Source organism: Lepidochelys olivacea (genome assembly GCF_965140295.1).
Source record: "Lepidochelys olivacea isolate rLepOli2 genome assembly, chromosome: 2".
Taxonomy (NCBI): domain Eukaryota; kingdom Metazoa; phylum Chordata; order Testudines; family Cheloniidae; genus Lepidochelys; species Lepidochelys olivacea.
In genome coordinates, this window is record NC_140412.1 from 240685005 (window position 1) to 240704945 (window position 19941).

Consider the following 19941-nt stretch of genomic DNA (forward strand, 5'->3'; position numbering starts at 1 on the left):
CAGCCCGCACTGCGCTCCCCTCTGCCCCGGCACCTGAGGCAGGAACTTTTCCCTCTTCCCCGTTCAAACGTGCTGCCGTAAAGCACCCGTCTCCCCTGGCAACAAGGTTCCGGCCGAGAACTAGGTGTAGGAAGGTGATGTAAAAGTAAAACCACCCAGTGTCGTAAACCAGGTCCGGGGGGGAGGGGTGGGAGGGGAGGGAGGGAGGGGGAGGAGGTGACTGGAGCATTTAGACACAAGCGAGAGGATCATGGCGGATGGCCCCAGGTGTAAGCGCAGGAAGCAGGCGAACCCGAGGCGCAATAACGGTCAGTCAGCCCGTAGGGCAGCGGCCCGCTCCGCGCCGGGCCGGCTCCGGGGCCGGGCCGGGCCGGGCCGCCCGGAGTGCAGGGGGGACGGGAGAAGTAGAAAGTAATTTCCCTGCTGCTCCTCGCTGGGTGCCCGGCTCCCTCTGCACCGTTATATCCGCTACCTGGTGCCTCCCTCGCTCCCTCCCTCCGCGCTCGCTCCCTGCCTCCCTCCTCCGCCTAGTGGTGCCTCCTCGCTCAGCCGCCTGTCCGGGACCGTTACACGCTGCCTCCCCCACACGCCCGGCAGCGGCAGCACCTTCTCCTGCCGCTCCCCGGGGCTGCGGGTCCCCCCTCGCGGGGCTCCGAGCCCCTCGGGCGAGCGCGGGGAGGCTCGGCCGGCCCTGGCAGCCCAACTCCCAAACTTGTTACCTGGGTGCGAGAGAGAGCGAGCGGGGGCAGGCGCCTCCGCCCCGGGCGGGCAGCGTGCGCGCCCCGGGCCGGAGCGGGGCGCCCCCCTCGCTGCCGCCGGGGCGGCTGTCTCTGTCCCCAGCGGTACTTTCCCCGCGTGCTCGCGGGCTGGTGTGAGGCGTTACCTGGGGTGACTGGGACCCACCCGCGGAGTGGGGTGACGGAAGGGGGGGCTGCTGGCGCTCGGGGGCTGCGGGGCTGGCCCCGGCTGCGGCCCGGGGGGAGGCACTGTTGCGTACTGCAGTGCATTATCGATTTGCGGGGAAAACACCCTCACCCCCACGCCCGGGGGACCGCAGTGAGAGGGGAACCTCCCCCACCCCCCAAAATAGCCCGCTTGCTACTTTTGGAGCCGCCTTTACTGCAGCGCAAGTTTATTTCTGTTTGCGGCCGTTGACTGGGCTGTTTCTCCTCCCTAAAAAAGTCCCGATCTCTGCAGGATTGTCGGGACAAATAGGTTTCTGTCGGAGTGGCGGGGAAGGGAGGGTTTCTGTCGGAGTGGCGGGGGAGGGAATGCGATTCGGTGAAGTTTCTTCCCTTCCTTTGGCTTTGGAGGTACCTGTTTGTATAATAATGGGTGGTAACGGTTTGGCCAGGGGCCTCTCTGCTGTGTGTCTGAACTGCTGCAGTCTATATAAGGAATTACATTTACATTTCAGACTTAAGGGGCTGTTTTTTTGGTACGTGTGTTACTTCAAAACGCATTTTGAGGATAAATAGAGGGGGGAATAAACGCTCATAACTCCTACTCCGTGTTTATCTTCAGAAAATAAGGAAACAGCTCTGTTGGTGGAGTAACTCTTTTTAATGGGATGTTAAACGGGAGGTTTTGTAACCGTCCTTGGCAATTTTAGGTTTTATGTGGCATTTCCTGTGTAGGGTCACGGATAGGAAGGCTTTCAGCTGTGATTCTTACCGCGTGAACAGTTTTTATTTTGTTTATTTTTAATATATTTGAGCGAGGGAATTGATGTTTCTGATCACTGCTTCGAATTGTTTAGGTATATAAATGCGTATGTAAACATTGGCCTTTTAAGGGACTAACAAGTTGATCTGATCGTTCTGAACTCGTGGCTCTCTTATTTTTACTGTAGGAAGATGTTTTTATTATAGCAAGTATCGGTGTATTTAAAATTGCAGTTTTTAATTTCCTGTTTTACGTCAGTACTTATATTTAGTTGTTGTGGCTTTATTAAAGGTAAGTTTAGAAAGTGCTTTTCTCTTCCACCTTATTTAAAACGTTGATGATCAGAGAAAGGGGCTTTTCTTGTTGCTGACGACATGTGTGTGACATGTGAGTCTGAACCACCCAGTGTCTGTGCGGGAGCAGTAAACATGTTTACCTGAGCAGGAAAGAAAATGGATTTTATCTTAAAGATCCCGTGATATGAATATCATCGTCTTAAAGCATATCAACAGATGACTTGCGAGAGAGAGATATTTTTTTTCCGAAAACCTAGCTTTTGGAATCAACGGGAAAAAGAGGTTCTCGATCGCTGCAGCAAATGGCAACTTGTGCAGGTAGAAAAAAAGATGGTGTTTAGTTTTCTCCTGCATGCATGTCAGCCCCCTCCTGTCTGCTGCTTTCATTCTCTAGGGAGGGATTTATTTACCACGCTTGCTGTCAGTGTTTTTTCCTTTGTGCTTAATATTAGAAAACAGATTTGAGGCTGTTTAGCACAAAACGTTTTGTCTGCAGCGTGCATCGCTTGCAGAAAACAAAAGGTGTATAGGGCCATTCAGGTGTCTTTCATCTTCGTCACTTTTGGTCCTCATCATTGCACCTTTTTGTTATCGGAGGCGTTTTATTCTTTATTAACTAATTTTGTTGTCTAGAATTTTTTTATTGCAAATTAAAAATAACTTCTTAAGATGTGTATTGAAGCATGCGGATAGGATAGATAATAGATGCTGGATAATAGAGATTTCTGGGCAGTGGGCTTATGTCTGACTTGCAAATATTTACTGAAGAAAATTGATAGAAAAAATGTTAAACCTTTAGCACAAATAAGTAACTGACATTATTTCTGTGGCAAGCTTCTAAATGTACTATAGATAGAGATCTTTTTGTTAATCTAAGATTAAGGAACAGTAGATCCTCTAGGCACTGTGTTACTAGGCATATGCAGTAAATTAATTTGTACTCTGTTCCTTTCTCCCTCTACATCTCTTCCCCCTGCAGGACATTTTACTGGATGTCAGCAGTGTATGGCTAGAACACCAAACTGTGTACTCTAAACTTTAAAGCTGTTGCTCATGTAATGGAGGCACATACAAGCTCTAATTGATTTACCATGACTTTTTTGATGCTGTCAATTATCTACCTTTTTTAATTCTTTTTTTTAAAATACCTATCCTTTTCTCCTTTCTTCCCCTGTTGGGAGTCCAAACTTATGGCTGCCATTCTGGTACATTAACTCTGGATGGAAAGACAGCTGTACACCTTTCTGTCTCTGGAGCTAGTTCCTTTGCTGCCTTTTGAATACTGGATTCTACAGCCAATACTGGATTCTAGCGAAAGATCTGATTGTTGCCAGTGAAAGCTTTCTGGTAGAACCAATATCTGGTACTTCCAGTTCATTCCTCAATAAACCATTGATTAAAGAGCAGCATAACACACACAAAAAGATCCAAAGAATAAATGTCTATATAGTGTGTCTGTATAATTAGAATTAAATTACCAGACTATAAACAGTAGCAACACAAAGACTCTTGAGTGATTGTATGTTTTTTGTTTAGTATTTTTGTGCCGGTGAGGGGAGGAGGGACAGGAAGAAGGCCCTGATTCTTCAGTCTGATCTGCATGGACGTTACCCTTACATCTGTGTAGAGAGCCCTTTAGAAGTCAGTGGGTCCTGTGTAGGCACAGGGGTCCAACAGTGTGGTTCAATGTTCAGGCTCAGGGCCTAAGGATATTGTTTTGTTCCTATGGCTTTAGGTCACACCTCTTCAATTAAAGACTTTATTAGCATATTTAGCATGCATGTTGCTTAATTCTTATTTAAATGGTTGTTATGGTAATGATTAATAATGGTGGATGGTGAATGTCCTTTAAATTAAAAAGTCAGAAAGCAACAACTATTACTTATTTCTATCACAGTGTTTAAATAAACTTCTTCTGCAGGAGGGCTAAATGGACAGTCAATTCAAAATAGTAATTTTCAAAAAATGAGTTTAGACACAACTACAGACACCTTGTGAGCGCTATATCTTACATTGAGTACCTTTACCAGCTTTTTGTGTTGGTAAAATATTTCCACTTTTAAAAAATATGTCTTTCTACATGCAGAGGAACATGTGAAACTTACTAGCCACACACCACAATCATGTTTACAAAATTAAAAATAAGGTGGATTTTTCTCTAACCTTGCACTTATACTAATACATAATATTACTTCTAACAATAATAGACAAACATTTTCAGGAAAGCTTTTTTATTAGTGACTAACCATTTTACAATTGTTTTTTTCTTCATTTACGATTTTATGATATAATTATATATCTTCCGTATGCTAAAATACAGATTAAAAATAACACTGCTTCCAAATAAACCAAAAGTATGACATGGCTGTTACCTTCAAGGTGTTAACAACTGGCAGGATGTCAAGTGTTTGTGACACTTGGGATACTACTTTCTTTTTCATGCCTTTCTCCCCCCAACCTTCCCAATAGGTATCCTGTTTTCACTCCAGCATTAATTTAAACTTGCAATTTGGGAATTGAGGAATGTAGCCCAAGTTAAAATTCTAGGGACAGTGAACAGGTTCTGCTCAGCCAGTTGAATTAATCCAAAGAAATCCAGTATCTCATGTAAACTAAATGCAATTTTTGACCATTTGAAAATCAAATCCAGTTTTCTCCTTTTTAACTTTCTTCTGGATTGTTTGTGTCTAGTATAAAAATGGATGTAAAGCCTGTTATTTGAAGTTAATCGGCTTATTTACTTCTAATAGCAGAAATATTTTCACTTTAATTTTTACAGCACTTTTCAATGAAAAACTGCAAGCAGACAAGCTTCTATGTAGAGGAATAGAAGTTTAAGTCTGACTATACGTTACAGAAGCTTAAATTAACTTCCTCAGCCTGGCATCAGCTTTCTTATATCAGGAGTTTAGATGTTTGGGGGAGGTGGGTGTTCAATTAATTGAATGAGTCTTTTGTTTTGAGTTACCTTTTATCATGTCAAATATTCCTCCCCATTGAGAGCGTGATAGGAGTCTTTCCATAGATCTCACTGGGCTCTGCATCAGGCTCTGTACGAGTGTCCCAGCTTCTGTTGACTTCTGAATTTGGGTTTTATGTCTTCAGTGGTTATCAGCCTGGTATCTAGATGAGCCTGTCTCCTTAATAATTGTATGTACAAAAGAAGATAAAGTTCAGGCAATTAAATTATTGGTAGAATTTATATTCTGTTTTAGGAGGGAGGTTAGAGGGACAGGACAGGTGAAGCAATATCTTTATTGGACCGATTTCTATTGGTGAGAGAGACAAAGTTTCAAGCTACACAGAGCTCTTCCTGAGGGAGGTGGCATAGTGTTGGTTCATCTGTTCTTAATTATTCTCTGTTAAGATTTGTATACTTTTCTCATCATTTTACATATTTCAGGTATTGTGCCTTTGCACATGTGGAAATGACTACAGAAACATGGGATATTCTCAGCAAGGGATATTGATGATTATAAAACCATTATTTACACTTCTATTCCTAGGGATGTTATATTCTTTCATTATAGTCCTTTTTTTAAACTCACTTACATATATGTCACTAGCATTACAGTGACTGCAGTTTGGTGGCTTTTTTTTTAAATCCTTGAGCAAAATATCTGCTTGAGCAATTATTCAGAATACTTACAAGAGGAAACACTGCTAAGACTGAGACTATCCAACCTGCTGGTTTTAAAAAAGAAAACAAAAACAAACCCTCAGGTGCTCAAACCTTTAGCTGCAGCCACTATGTTAATAAAAATTAGTTGCTTTTAATTGGTTGCTGTATTTTTTACAAAGACGGAGACAAATGAGAGCTGATTATGCATATCACTTATTATGAGGCACACCTTCTTGTGACCATAGAAGTGCCACAAGTGCTATTAATGTTAAAAATGTTTATCTTTTGTAGTGCCTAGAGGTCCTGGTTGTGGTAGGCTCTACGCAAACACGGAAGACACAGTGTCTGCCCCAAAAAGATGAAACTCTGGAGAATTGGGTTCAATTCCTGGCTTTGCTACAGATTTCTTTGTGACCTTGAGCAAAGGGCCTAAAGCTACATTTTCAAATGTACCCACAAATAGGATCAAATTTTTAAAAGTTTCTTTGTAGGCACGTAAATAAGGAACTGATTTATAAAGGTGCTCGGCACCCAGCAGTTGCTATTTTGCCACATATAACCAGACTTTAAGAACTCTGCACCTGTTGTGCTGACCTGTCTTGAAAATTTAGCCAGTTCATATTGGTACCTAAATGGGAAGTGAGCTTTCTAGAAAAAAATATAGCCCTTAAGTGATTTGCCCAAGGTCACACATGTAGACATGTGACCGGAATTGAACCCAGATCCCTTGAATCCCAGTCCATGTTTTGCCATCAAGAGTGTGCATCCTCTCTGGTGAAGGGAGAGCTTTAAAGAAAAGGGATGGATCTAGAATAAGAATTTGGCAAATGCCTATTAAATGCTTAGGAAGCCCCTTTGACTGACTTAAAGTCAATACATACAAATATTAAGTTCTGTTCCTACATATCAAGGTGCAGGTACCATACATGTCAAGCAGTGGTACTTAATCAAAACCAACTAAAAATGATTAATGAAAAAATTAGGACACTTTCTTCATGAATGACTCTTCCTACATTTAAAGTCGATGTGGAAGGAATGAGGAGCAAAAGTTCTGTACCTTGATTTTGCACAGCATAACAAGCAATAAATCTATTGCAAAACAGAGTGTAGGCAGGGACACTAATAAAATAAAATGAATGAGGGAATTGAACTGTAAAGAATGCTAACCAGTGTTTAACAGTCTAAATCTTCTCAGGTGTCCGAGTAGCTGGTGTGAGTCTTTACTTAGATGGTTAATATATGAGTTCTATCAGGGGAGGAGACTGCTTGACCTGCTCTTGGTCGACTGTGGCTCAGAGAGAGAGAGAGAGCACTATTGGATGGCTGGAATTGCTAGTTTCAGAAAGCATCTGCCAGAAAAAAGTAGCAGCATGGTGGGTTTTTTCATTTTTAGGTATGAATTGGGTTGGAATCCACCTGTTCAAGGTAGGCACAATAAACATCTGCTGAATTATGTTTATTTTTAAAATTTCTAGCCCTCATTTCTAGCATGGCTGCATGCATAGTCATTCAAGTGTGAAAAGAGACAGCATAAATCTATTTGGTGATGTCTTCCTAAACTGTCTGGACATCTCCAGTATCATCACTGCTTGGTGGGGAGGGAAGAGAGGGAATTGCTACTTTTAGGACAGGGCAGCAGAGAAGGCCACTCTGAGGAGTAGGGTGGCCTGGTGAGGTGGTTGCTGGTTGTACAGTCACCACCAACGCTGGATCATGGGTTTGGGCGGAGGGCTGGCATCCTAACTGAGGAATATGTAGACTTGTGGGTGAAGTCAAGGGCATCATAAACTAATCTCTGGTGACAGGGGAACTGTCTTTTCATTCATTTACTGAAAAGGAGTGTAGTTTGATTGGGGTAGAGGGGATAACTGGTTGTAGGAAAACATTGGGAGGTGTTGAAGAAAAAGCTATTCCTTTACTCTTTTGTAGAGGGTGGGGAAATGGGAGCATTCCAACTGTCACTGAAGTTTGGTACCTTGCCTCTATGGTGGTCTATCCTGGTGATCTTTTCGTGAAAAGTATACACCCATCTCTTACAACATAGTGCCATTGGCTGGTTGTGCAATGGGAGACAATAGTATAAAATATTTTTTTGACATCAGTTGATCAGCTTATGCTTTGAAACACTAGGATTGCTAACCCTTAACTTTTCTCCTTACATGTTCTTCATGTAAATGGGCAATCTTTTAAAATCTCACCTGGCTATTGCCTCCAATATCCTGATTTAGTCAATCCCACAGGTTAATTATGAGATGCACAGGAGTTTCTCATCAGTCTTTAATCAGGTTTTTTTAGCTTTTGAATTTCAAGTGTGTCCTTTGTTTTTTAAATTATAGGAAAGAGTAACGGAAGTCCATGACTAGGTTGAAACCACTCATTGTTCTATATTGTTGTACTTCTGTATTCTCAGTCTCTCTCTCCACTTCAGACTAAATAACCATAGTCTTTTTAAAACTGCCTCTTTTATGAAAATGTCTTCTGTGTATGAATTTTTTTACTGATCTTTTTGTGCCTTTCTAATTTTTGCTGTGTTGGCTAGGATAAGTCCTATTTGGCAGCCCAGAAAAATGAAACTTCCTATTTGGTGAACAAGCTACAGACTTGCACTTAGATTCATGTGGGTACCCACAACTTACCTAGGTATTTACCTGGACCACCACCATCATAGTATTTAGCACCTCCCAAGTATTTAAAAACAATGTTAGCTTACAGAGTCCCCTGTTACGGTGATTGTGTCTGTGTCCCTGAATCCTTGTCTAAATATTTCATTACCAGCACTGTTGCCCTCTGAATGCATTTTCTCTTAAGGACTTTTGTTTTACACAAGAACTTGCTCTCCTTGGTCTTCTGGAGAGTGAAGGAGGAAAATAAAAGTAGTGAAACTCTCTAATTTTTATGTTTAAGACTGGTGGGGCAGTAAGGGTTTAATTTCATTTTCTTGATGGGGGAAGACTCTTCCCAGCACCTGGCCACAACGCACATTTTTCAAAATGTGGGGGCAAGGATAAAGGAGATGGTAATACAAAAGAGTCAGAAAAAGGCTTTTAGATTAGAGCCAGGTGCTGATATTTTTGAACTTCTTACCGGTCTCCACCACCATTCTTCTGGGTCAGTTCATCCTTATCTCCCAACCCAGCATTTCATGCTTCTCTCCAGTCATGTTTCATTTGACCTCTTGTCTCCCTTTCAGGGTGTTGTAAAATTGGTGTAAGTATCCTGGGTTTTCCAGCATGCCTTTTTGTTCTTAACATGTCTCCGTTTCTACTCCTGTTTCTAATGCTTGACCTGGTAGCTGGCAATAGTAGTATAGTGAAACTGGTGTAATCGTGATCTATCGCTCTGCTGCTCTTGTGGAGGACGTATTTACAGGGGCTGTTCTGGTGAAGAGTAAAAAGAGGGGATGTTGCTGACAAACAAGGGAGTGGGATAGTAGTTTCACCGATGGTCAAGTGAAAGAACACATCAGTACCCCTGCTGCCTGGTCCAGTGCTGAAAAATTAGTGCATTCAGGGCCTGGTTTGTGAATGCTTCCCATCATTCTAGGAAAATCCCATTCACTAAATTGCATCTGATAGAGTAGTGTGGATGGATGATGGTGTCAGCTATGCCCACCCCCTTTTGTACAGAGGTTGCCAACATAGAGGAACTTTTGGAGGGAGTACGAAAAATAAGATTCCAAAATATCCACAAACAAATATGGTGGTAGCTTAAAGGGGTGGTGGTGGTGGGAAATGTTCTCCATCTGAAGGAATGGATTAGAGAAGAGACCCAGAAAAAAGGAGAAAATTGCTTTTGCGGGTTTGAGAGTTATTTTTGCTAAGATGAAGGTGGCAAGCTGGACTAGTAGTTCAAAGAAAATATTCTAACTAAACCCGCCAGCAAAACCAACATTGTGGCATTCTCCATCTGAAAATGTTTGGGAGAGTGGGAGACTCCGCTTCCCTTACTCCCAGATACATACTTAATTTGTGTCTGTGCACAGCTTCTCTCCACACTTCAGTCTGAGCGCCCCTGCCCCACCCCAGTCCCCTTTCAAGGTTGTCTTTTGAGATTTCTTTACCATCATTTTGTTTGTTAATTTTCCAAGGCTACATATCACAGTGACCATCAGTCAAACTAATTCTGGATTTGACTTCATCCAAAGACTGGCAAACATTTTCTTTGGTCCAGCCTTCTGCTCTGCTTTTCCTTAACAGAATTTTGCCTGTGCCTTGTTGCTCCTGTTGCTATCTAGCAGCAGCACCAGGAGTTGCAACAGAACAGAACTGATGTTCCCTCTCATTAGGTTCACTCTGTGGTTGCCATGAGGAAGTGTTGCGAGTAGCAAAAGCAAATCCCCAGATGCAGTTGATTCCTGCAGCAAAAGGGTGTGGATAGAAGAGAATACAGTGATTCTCTCTTGATGTCTACCTATTAACTTTCTCTCCCGTCAGAAGAGAACCTGATAGGATCTGTATCAATTTCTTTCTGCTTTTGAGAAAGTGTTCTAGGTTGTAGCAGAGATGAGGGGTGATCTTTTATGAGACCGTCGTGCAGGGGAATTTCATAACTTTTGAGTGGTGAAAAGGGACTAGAAAAAATAGTTCCCATGCCAAAGTTAAACTCTTGTATTGTGAGGATTACTTCAGTGAGTCATCCACAGCTATACTTAAGTCTTTTGAGAGATTACAACTAATTCAGATACCATTAGTGAATTAGAAGCTCAAACTTTTGGTTCCAGTGTGTGTTTATACTCTGAATTTCATCTGTAGATTTGTTGTTTGTATTATAAAGTTTAAATAATTACAATATATACAGAAAGATTTTTTGCTAGTATCCTATACCTCTTACTTCATCTAATAAGAGATTGGCTTAAACTCTGCATGTTATAACATGGATAAACTACGCTTGCTCAGTTGGTAACGATAATGATACTGAACAAACCAAGACTAACGACTTCCATTTACGGAATCTGTTCTAATTCCTTGTCAGGGATGTCAAATCAAGGACGTTATAAAATTCTCCCTGTGGAATAATGTTCTTTAGTAACTTATTTGTGGGGGTTTTTTTGTTTTGTTTTGTTTTTTTTGGTTTTGTTTTGGAGCCTTGTTTAGGGAAAGAGGAAACTTTCCATCCTATACATAGTGCCTTTCCCTACCTCCTCCTCATTCTATACAAGAACAAATAAAATAAATGGTTTGCATTTTTCTTGCAAACAGGCCTTTACTGGGTGTGGGTGAGAGAGATTTCCCTCTAAATTGTAGAACTTTTGTCTATTTTCTAAATGTTTTCAAAATCACCTCCAGAAAGTTCAGGAAATTGTAAAATTCATATTGCAATCTTTTTTTTACAAGTTTTTATTTTCTCTAACTGGACATTGCACCTTAAATTTCAACCTTCACCTCTAACCTATCCAATTTAGAACTTTGAATTTCTCAAACTTTTATAAGGATTTCTCTACAGAAACTTCCTGAGACTCCAGCTTTGGCATCCTACAGACATTGCTTGTGTTATAAAGACTTCTGTTCTCTTGATATTTACGCAAACTGCGGGAAAATCTTAACTGGTATCAGGCATTCCACTTAGATTTTTAATAGTCTAGGTTGAATAGGCTTAAAGAACTGCCATGTCTCCCACCAGCCTCCACAATACTAGGTGTGGTTGCAAGAAACAACGAGACAAGCTCCCCGTAGGAAGGTATTGGATGGTCCAGCAGGCACAAGAACCAGCAAGTATTGATGAATTTTTTTTTCTTCCCCCTTGTCTCTCTTGCCACACTAACTGTTGGCAGGAAATGCTAACAGCTTCAACAAATGGCTCTACTGCTGTTAGGCATACAAGATGCTGTTTTCAAAGATATTGACACACCTGACATTAAAAGCGGGTTTTGACACAGCAGCTTGCATCTGCTTCACTCCTTGTGTCCTAGCTTCCTTTTTAACATTAAGTAACTTAACGTTTTATATCGGTAAACTTTACCACTTCACTCATTTTAATCTGTAGAGGAGCTTTGTGTAGTTTGAAAATTTCTGTTTCTTTCACCAGAAGAAGTTGGTCCAATAAACCACCTTGTGTCGCTAAAATATAAAGCAGTCTTGGTGCACTTCCACATCAACCTCTGTCCTCAGTGAGAAATAGCCGTTTTTGATTGTTCCTCTTACCCAGTTCTTAAAGTCTGACAGTAGATTTATGTCAGGTCTGTTCCCAACTCTTTCTAACAGCATCTCTTCAGAGACTGTATTAAATATTTTGAAAGTCTATATTTAATCCACCAGCTCCCCTTAATCCATTATTTTTTTTTAAATTTAACTGGTAAAGGTATTCAAAGCAGCCACAACTTCTCCATTGTGCCAAGTGTGCTAGGTGCTTTACAGACTAATCTAGAGAGTAGGTCTTTGCTCCAGAGATGATACATTCTGAAAGGACAGGGATTAAACAAGGGATAGCAGAAGGAATGTGATGCAAAGTAGCACAATAGTATGGTTAAATAGAACAAGTGTCTTATTCCACTTTAATTTAGTGTTTTGTATATAGAAGTGTGGTTTATCTAATCTTACAGGCAGAGATGTTAAGGTTTTATAGGCCTTTTGGAAGGGGTATCAGATCTACTTGAAGGAATGAAGGCCAGAAGCATGGTGGATTGAGACAGGGATGCAGGTCACGGAAAGAAGATTTGGAACAGATAACTTTACTGGTTGGGTGGAACAAAGGGGTGTGCAGAAATACTCAGGAGTTAGTGTCTCAAGGCCTAAACAACCCAACCTGGTACCCTATCACAGCAGATCAGGGTTTCAAAGACTTGAGCATTTTCTGCTACCCATGTTCTTCCTAATCTCCACTAGAGCTTGGGGTGGAGGGAAGAGACTTTATTAGCTTTGTGGTAGGCTTGCAGCATCCAGCCAGCAGATGCTCTACTCCTGCGTTCTGCTGTAAATGAAGGAGACTTTCTGGACCTTACCTCCACTCATGAAGTGAGGGCAGTGTCTTTGAGAGTTTGTATTTGTGTCAATTGAACTGGCAAGTTAACATGAAACAGTTTGTTTTTGTTATGGAAGGAGTCAGACGCGTGAGGTTTGCAAAATTTTATTTCCAGTGTTTCATTTCACCTGAATGAAAGTCTAGTCTATCTTGGCATTTTGTTTTTAGTCCTTAAACTCTGACATATCAAAGCGTTTTCAAATTTCCACATGGAAAAGGATAGTGTTTAACCAGGAAGGATGATCTAGTAGTTAGAACACTGGCCTGAGATTTGGGCAACCTGGGTTCAACTCCCTGCTCTGGCAAAGACTTCCTGAGTGACCTTGGACAAGGCACTGAGGTCTTGTCTACCACCCTGGAGCAAACATTCACCTGTGTTTTGCCTGCCACGGATAGCTCAGTGGTTTGAGCATTGGCCTGCTAAACCCAGGGTTGTGAGTTCAATCCTTGAGGGGGCCATTTAGGGAGCTGGGGCAAAAATTGGGGATTGGTTCTGCTTTGAGCAGGGGGTTGGACTAGATGACCTCCTGAGGTCCCTTCCAACCCTGATATTCTGTGATTCTATGATACATGAACTCTAGTTCATTGTCATTTAAGCACTAAGTTCTTGTTACTGTATAATGTAAGTATTTGTAACTCTTACTCTGTTTACCTCTTTGACAGGTATATCTTATGATCTCCTTACTCCCTGGCTGCTTTTCTCTTGGTCTAACCATAATTACGGTCATTCAAGATGCATCATTTTCATGTACATGAGACTCACTTTATGACCCTTCCAGATTTCATTGTGTCTTAAGTACCTCTACACCAGATTTTCCTTCAATCCTAGATCCTATTGTCAATACCCTTTCCCTCCCTCCTATTTCTATTTTTCTCTATTTTAAAGAGCGACTTTAGAATATGAAACCTACTGTTGATCTATCTGTGGTCCACAGAGAGCTGGCAGGGTACTCGGTGCTGCCTCCACCTCTTTCCTTAGATTTGTTTCTACAGACATCCAGGCTCTTTATGGCGTTGAAAAGTCTGGCTGTCTATATTTTAAATAAAGTAAAAAAAGCTAGAGACAAGGAAGAACTATCCTAGATGCCTTCTGTAGAGCAGCTTCTAGTGTGGGGAGGGGTGAGTGGGAGGAGAATGGAATCAAAGCTACTCATGGAGACTATATCAATTATTGGAACATTAAAAATACTTCTTTCCACATAGGCAATTGATGTAGTTTATATAGTCTCAAATTTAAAGAGAATGGTTCATACCACCGTCTTGGGAAGGGAGGTTGCCAGTGAGACTCTGTAAAATGTAAGCCAGGCTAATGAACTCTTGTGTTGGAGCCCTAGTAGATTTCTGTGAAGGCCAGGTTTAACACTTATGACTGTGGCCAACCTATGTTTGTTACTAAAGTCTCCCTGCTTTTCAAACTGAATTGGCGCTCTCAGAAGTGAATGTCCCAGTCGACTGATTCTCAAATGCCCATACATGGAAGGAGGGAGGAAGGTGTCCAAAGATAACTGTGACCTTCAGCAAATAGGGGAATTGAATATGAAGGGGATAATATTCTACAACTGTTAGATGTGCAATTATAAAGATCACATGTAAAACTAGGGAGGTGGTAATGCTGCTTAATGTCACTTAATGTCGACTTGGTGTGTGACTTTTGCTAGAATGTTGTGCAGTGGTCCCCACATTTCAGAAAACCTATAGAAAAAGCAGAGAATACCGTACAAAGGAGGGATCAATTGCCTGAGGTTTTAAAAACTAATTAGGTTAGAAAGAACTCTTGCATTAAACAAAAAAGATAGATAATGGTAGAATAACTACCAAGGTAGGTGGTGTCCGAAGCACAATTATTGCAGATATTAAATCTATTGCAAAAATTTGTTAGTGGGAATTATATAGTGAATAATCCTCCTTTATAGGAGGTTAACTGTGTTATTTTCAGGCCCTGCTTCTCTTTTTTTCTCCTCACTACATAAAACATCAGTCACTCTGATACCGCTGCAGATATTGTGGTATACAATATGATTTTTTTCTCAATTGTCTAATCTCCTAACTCAACCAACTGGCAATGATGTCTTTCAAACAAGATGACTACATTTGTCACTCTCATTGAAACTGACAAATTGAGTTTGAGAATACTGTTCTAAAACTTTGTTTTAACACTAGGTTCTGTCCACACTGGCTAGTCTAAACCACATTAAAAACTGGTTTTGTGGAGATAGCAAAATGCAGTTATAGTAAAACTCTATCCTTGGGCCTCTGGTCTGCGTAGGATCACCTTGTAATCTTACTTCTGGGGGAATTCTGCACCATTGCGCATGCACAGAATTCATGTCCCCTGCAGATTTCTTTGCTTCCCTGCAGAAAAGTGACTTTCTGATGGGGAAGCAAAGGAAAGCCCCAAGAGTGCTCATGCAGCCTTCCCCAGCAGTATGTTTTGGGTGCTCAGGGCAGCCTACAGAGATGCAAATCACTGTGGGGCAGGGGGTGGGACTTGGGAAGACCCAGCTGGTGGCTCCTACCCTGCGCCAGGCTTAGCTGATAGTCCTGGCTGGGCTGGGGAGGGTGGGACTTCCTCTTCTCCTGCACAGCATCTAGGACTGGGTCAGATCCATCCCCAGATTTCTCCCGAGGCTTCAGAAAGCTCTGCAAACTTCCCCCCCGGCCCTCGCTTCCTGCACCCATTGCTCCTCAGCTGCAGGGGGAGGGATTGCTGTATGGGGAGCTGATCCTCCATCTGCCCAACCCCCATGCATCCAGATCCCCTCATACACAGAACCCCCTCAGCCGAGCTCCACTGCCCCTGGTCCAGTCACTTGCACCTGAATCCCCACTCCACTGAGCCCCAAGCAGCTGCATCTGGACCCCCTACTTACCCCCCACACACACCCCAGACCCCCTGCTGAGCTCTATCCCCACCACACCCAGACTCCCCACCCCCATTGAGCTCCAACCACCTTCACCTGGATCCCCTGCAGAGTCCCATTAGTCTTGCACCCAGAACCCGCTCCCCAACAAGCCGCGGTGCATCCAGATCCCCCCTGCACCCAGGTTACCCTACACAGAACCCTCTCAACCCACACCAAGCCTCTCCACACTTGGATCCTGCCAGGCTGAGCCCGCCTGCCCACACCCAGTGAACCTGGCACAGAGGGACAGGGCCCTGGGATGTTCCTGGGGCAGGCCCCGTCCTTGCACTGTATCAGGATTAGGTGCAGCCTCACTGCTGAGTCCATGCCCCGGGGCAGGGAGCTGCAGAGTGATCTCCCTGCTCTGTGCAGCCAGTGGCCTGTGCTCCCCAATGCCATACTGGAGCTTCCACATTTATTTGACAAATAAAATTTGCAGAATTTTGAAACATTGTGCACAGGATTTTATTTATTTTTTTTTTTTGGGTGCAGAATGCCCTCAGAAAATTGAAACAGAGTCAGATTCTGGCCTCTGCTCCAACAGCATATGGAGTTATGGTGATTGAAGAGTAATTCTCTCACTGTAGGGCGGATGCAAGTGACTCTGCGCTGCCCAGCAGCACCCCATGGGCACAAGAATAGGAGTGTGCTAGGGGACAGGAGAGGGCATTCTCAGTCATATGGAGATTCTGGACTGCAGAACCGCTTGAGTAAGGCTGTCATGAGTTAAAGCAGCACAGGGCTGCTTTAAGTCATGGTGAGGCCACTTCAGCCTTCAGAGCAGTCCAGAATTCAGGTTGTGTAAAGCTGCCTTTCCTTCAGTACAGAATCTAGCCTATTGTAGCCACACACTATAGAAACTACAGATTTAAACATACCCTTTGTCAAGCATGAGTTTTGGAAGCCAGATGTACATACATTTTATTAAAAATAGTCTAATGAAGTCACTTTTAATCTGGAATAAAAGCGAATCTGAACTGGAAGTTCTTTGCTCAATGATTGTGCATTCAGAGAGCAATCGTGCAACTTGCTGAAGCGACGGCTAAACTCACACCTGTGTCTTTGGTAGCTGGGAGTGTGTGTGCTTCACAAAGGCATTAAAAAGAATAAATTATTTTCTTACATTACTGTGTTTTTTCCTCACCAATTATCAGTTGCCGTCTCCCCTCCTCTTTAACTTTGTAGCCATCCAGTCTGCTAGTGTTTCAAATTGCTCCATGCTAACTGTCGTCTTCAAAATGTATTGAACAGTTCTGTAAAAATTGACATTTGAGGTGACTTTTTAATTGACACTAGTTAGAAATCAGTGTGTTGCAGCTCTCCATTTCTATCAAAGTAACAAATATCCTGATAAGACAGGATAATTAAATCTGAATTTTATACTTGATCCAACTGACTAAGCTTTCATTTATACAGAAAATGCTTTCTGTATTTTTAGGGGCAAAGGGGCAATTGAATTATCTATTCAGGGCCTGCTTTCCACCAGTTCACAATATTAGTTGCTCTATAGCTGAACTGTATTAATAAAAATTGAGATGTGATTTTTTTATTCAGTTTTTGATTTCAGTTTTAACAGGAGTCTTATTTGGGATTTTTATCTGTACTTAGAGACAAAATTGTGCCGCTTGCTAAAAAAAAAAAAAAAAGGAAATCTAGTTTTGCTGGTTCATCTAAATGACATTCTTTGAATTAAATTTACCAAACATTCTATGAAATATTCTTGGCCAGCTCAAGCTCCCATGTCAGAGTCTCCATTACTGTAGATAGGGTTAAGCTAGTCCCCTTTTTAAATCTGAGTAAGCAGCAGCTGAAATACTGCTAAATGACCTTTGACATAGGAACCCATGAATGCCCCAAGTATGATTTCACTTTCACCATGTTCTTTGTGAACCTGAATGCTTGTCAAATCAGATGTGTGTTTAGACCTTTTCACTGAATGTGCCTGGAGGGGGAGAACAAAGCATGGGGTCAATTTGGCATAATCCCCACGTTTTATCTTTATTCTGTTATAGTGGCTTGTGGGGGATGGGGTAACTTTTCTTCCTAAGGTGAAAGTGCAAGCAGAGTGTAGGGAGGCTATCAGTCATTTCTTCTAGACTTTCTTCTCAACAACCTAGCTGGTCTCCTGTGATATACACAACTAATGTATGGCTGACTAGATTGCTGTTGATATGTAATGATTGCTATTTGCTTTACTCACCACTGTTATGTAATAGTAGCATCAATTGGCTAATTATGTGAAGTAAACAAATGTGTATATTTAACCTTGGATAACAGATGCAGAAGTCTGTACTAAACACTGCTTTCTTCTTGGCCTTGGAGCAGGAAGATGATTATTTGTGGTATATTAAAATGATAGGTAAACAGTTTGAATATCTTAAATTATTTTTATAAAGACTTGAGCAACTTAATATACATTTTTACTGTGTAATCTTCATTACATTTCCTTTTGCAGGTTTTTGGTTTTACTCAAAGTAGTGACTAAATTTTCAAAGCATGTAAGGTTTTGTTGTTTGGGAAACAAATAGTAGAGCTCCTCTCCTACTAAATTATTACGGTTCTTGTAATAGTATTTGGAGATTTTACTCCTGTAGTAGATTGACTTTGCAATAAAGGATATTGGTTTCTCTATTGAGCTTGAGTGGTCTGAATCTGTAAACGAGCCATTGTGTGGTAAAGTATGAGTGGATGGAGGAACTATGACAAAGGCTTAGTTACCTTTACAGTTTGTTCGCTGTACCTTGTACACTTTGTTTCAGAAGAAAAGCGCTATTCAGTGTCTTGTGTGAAAGATTACCTCCTCATACGCAAGGCTTGTGGGAAATTTCTCTCCAACGTGTGGGTTTTCAACTTGTGTAGAGCTACACTGAATGCCTTTGGGACGTGACTTCAAACAGTTTTTTTTATATAAAACATCTTTAGACTGAGCATTTCCTAATTTGACACTTTGACAGTGAAAACAGAAATCAAACCTCAAGAGCACTTAAGAGGTGGAACATGTTAGTCACTAGCCCTTTTTAAAAACTTCAGAAAAGATGCCTTTCCAAGGGACTCCTGAAATAGGAAATTGCTTTCACTGAGGTTAAAAATCTTGCTTTAATTTTGGGAGGAGGAAAACACATTCAAATGTAAAGAGCTAATTAAGTATTGTCTTAACCAATTCTGGAAGAAAAACAAGTTTTTCTTAACTGCGATCTAAACCTCATCTGCTGTCCTCATTAAACCTGATAGTTGTCATAAACCCCATAAAAAATTACATGTTTCAGCATTGTATCTGGGTATATAACTGCTTTAGAAAACAAAGGGACAACTTTTGTTTCTTGTCTATATTAGCATTGCAGAGAATAAAACTTACACTTTAGAAAGCTTCTAGGTACATTTAGGAGGTGTGCTTCACTCAAAATATAACTATTATGGGGGTTAAAAATGTAACTATTCTTCCTCTTTGCCTCCAGTCACTGATTTTTTTAAAATTTATTTGACTGCAGTCCTCTTTGGCATTGAAGTGGGAAAGGGTGTGATGGGAGGGGGAGAGAGCTAGGCTCATTCCTGGCTAGCAGCCTCCTTCAAGAACTCTTATATTCTTTCCTCCCTGAGTCCTGTTCTTAGCCCCAAGCTTATCTTCTGCCCATCTGTATGAATAGCTGCTTTTCTTGTCTAAGAAGGTAATTCTGGGAAAGGATTAATACTACTAGGCTTCAGGGACATTTCCCAGAGGAGGATGATTAAGAAACCCAGCCTGTCTCTGAGGCAGGCCTTGGCTCCATGAAAGCTCTTGCAATTTTTCCCTTTTGCAACCTGCCGCCCTCTGAATTTTCAGACCTTACATCAAAACTACTAACCTAAGTTCACAAGCATGTGCTGTTCTGAATTAAAGGAATGCAAGCCAGAGTGCATTTGCAGAACACCTGAACAACAGCCTCTTCTCATTCATACCAAGGGTGCTTCAGTTCATCTGTACTATGTTAGTAGGTCATGGTGAGAGAAGCAGTCTTGGTAGGTACATTTTCTGCAACAAAAAAACATTGTTAAACTTAATTTGGAAATCTGCAAGCAAGGAACATTGGCTTAATCTGCATGCACTAAGAATGCTACTTACTATTGCATTCAGCATCTGCTTCAATTTAGCCTTAATCTAGTGATAAGGGGGAAAAATTACATTAATTGTGTTGTGAAGGTCTTTTGTCCCCCAGATGCATTCAGAAACTAAGAACAATTCTTTAATGTTTATGCAAAAGCACCTTTATTTTACTAGCAAACTGAAAGAACTAGCAGGAGTCTCTGTGCGAACCTGTATCCAGTTTTCACACATCAGTATTGATGTGGAGTGATCAGCACATACAAAATCACTGCATTCACCATGTTGCTTGGGTCTCCTCTGGTCAGCTGACTTTGGGTGAACATGGCAGCATCAACAGCTGAGTTTGCTAGGTTCTTCTGTGGTGGCTGGTTTTTTGATGGTAGGCAAGGGACAAGAGTGCTGCTTTGATGGACATAG

The 19941-nt window shown here is 41.7% G+C and overlaps 1 protein-coding gene across 2 annotated transcripts in view; it reads left to right on the forward strand.

Annotated features, from left to right (window-relative positions):
* The first annotated feature begins 207 nt into the window (after positions 1 to 207).
* ZEB1 (zinc finger E-box binding homeobox 1) overlaps positions 208 to 19941 on the forward strand; it is a 203336-nt gene continuing 183602 nt past the window's right edge. The window contains exon 1 of one of the 2 annotated variants that reach the window (XM_084620750.1): positions 208 to 308. In XM_084620750.1, the coding sequence (XP_084476876.1) occupies positions 251 to 308 (58 nt within the window). In that variant the 5' untranslated portion in view covers positions 208 to 250. Of the gene's footprint in view, positions 309 to 2084; positions 2280 to 19941 lie in introns of those variants that run through there. The other variant, XM_084620751.1, reaches the window with a different exon arrangement.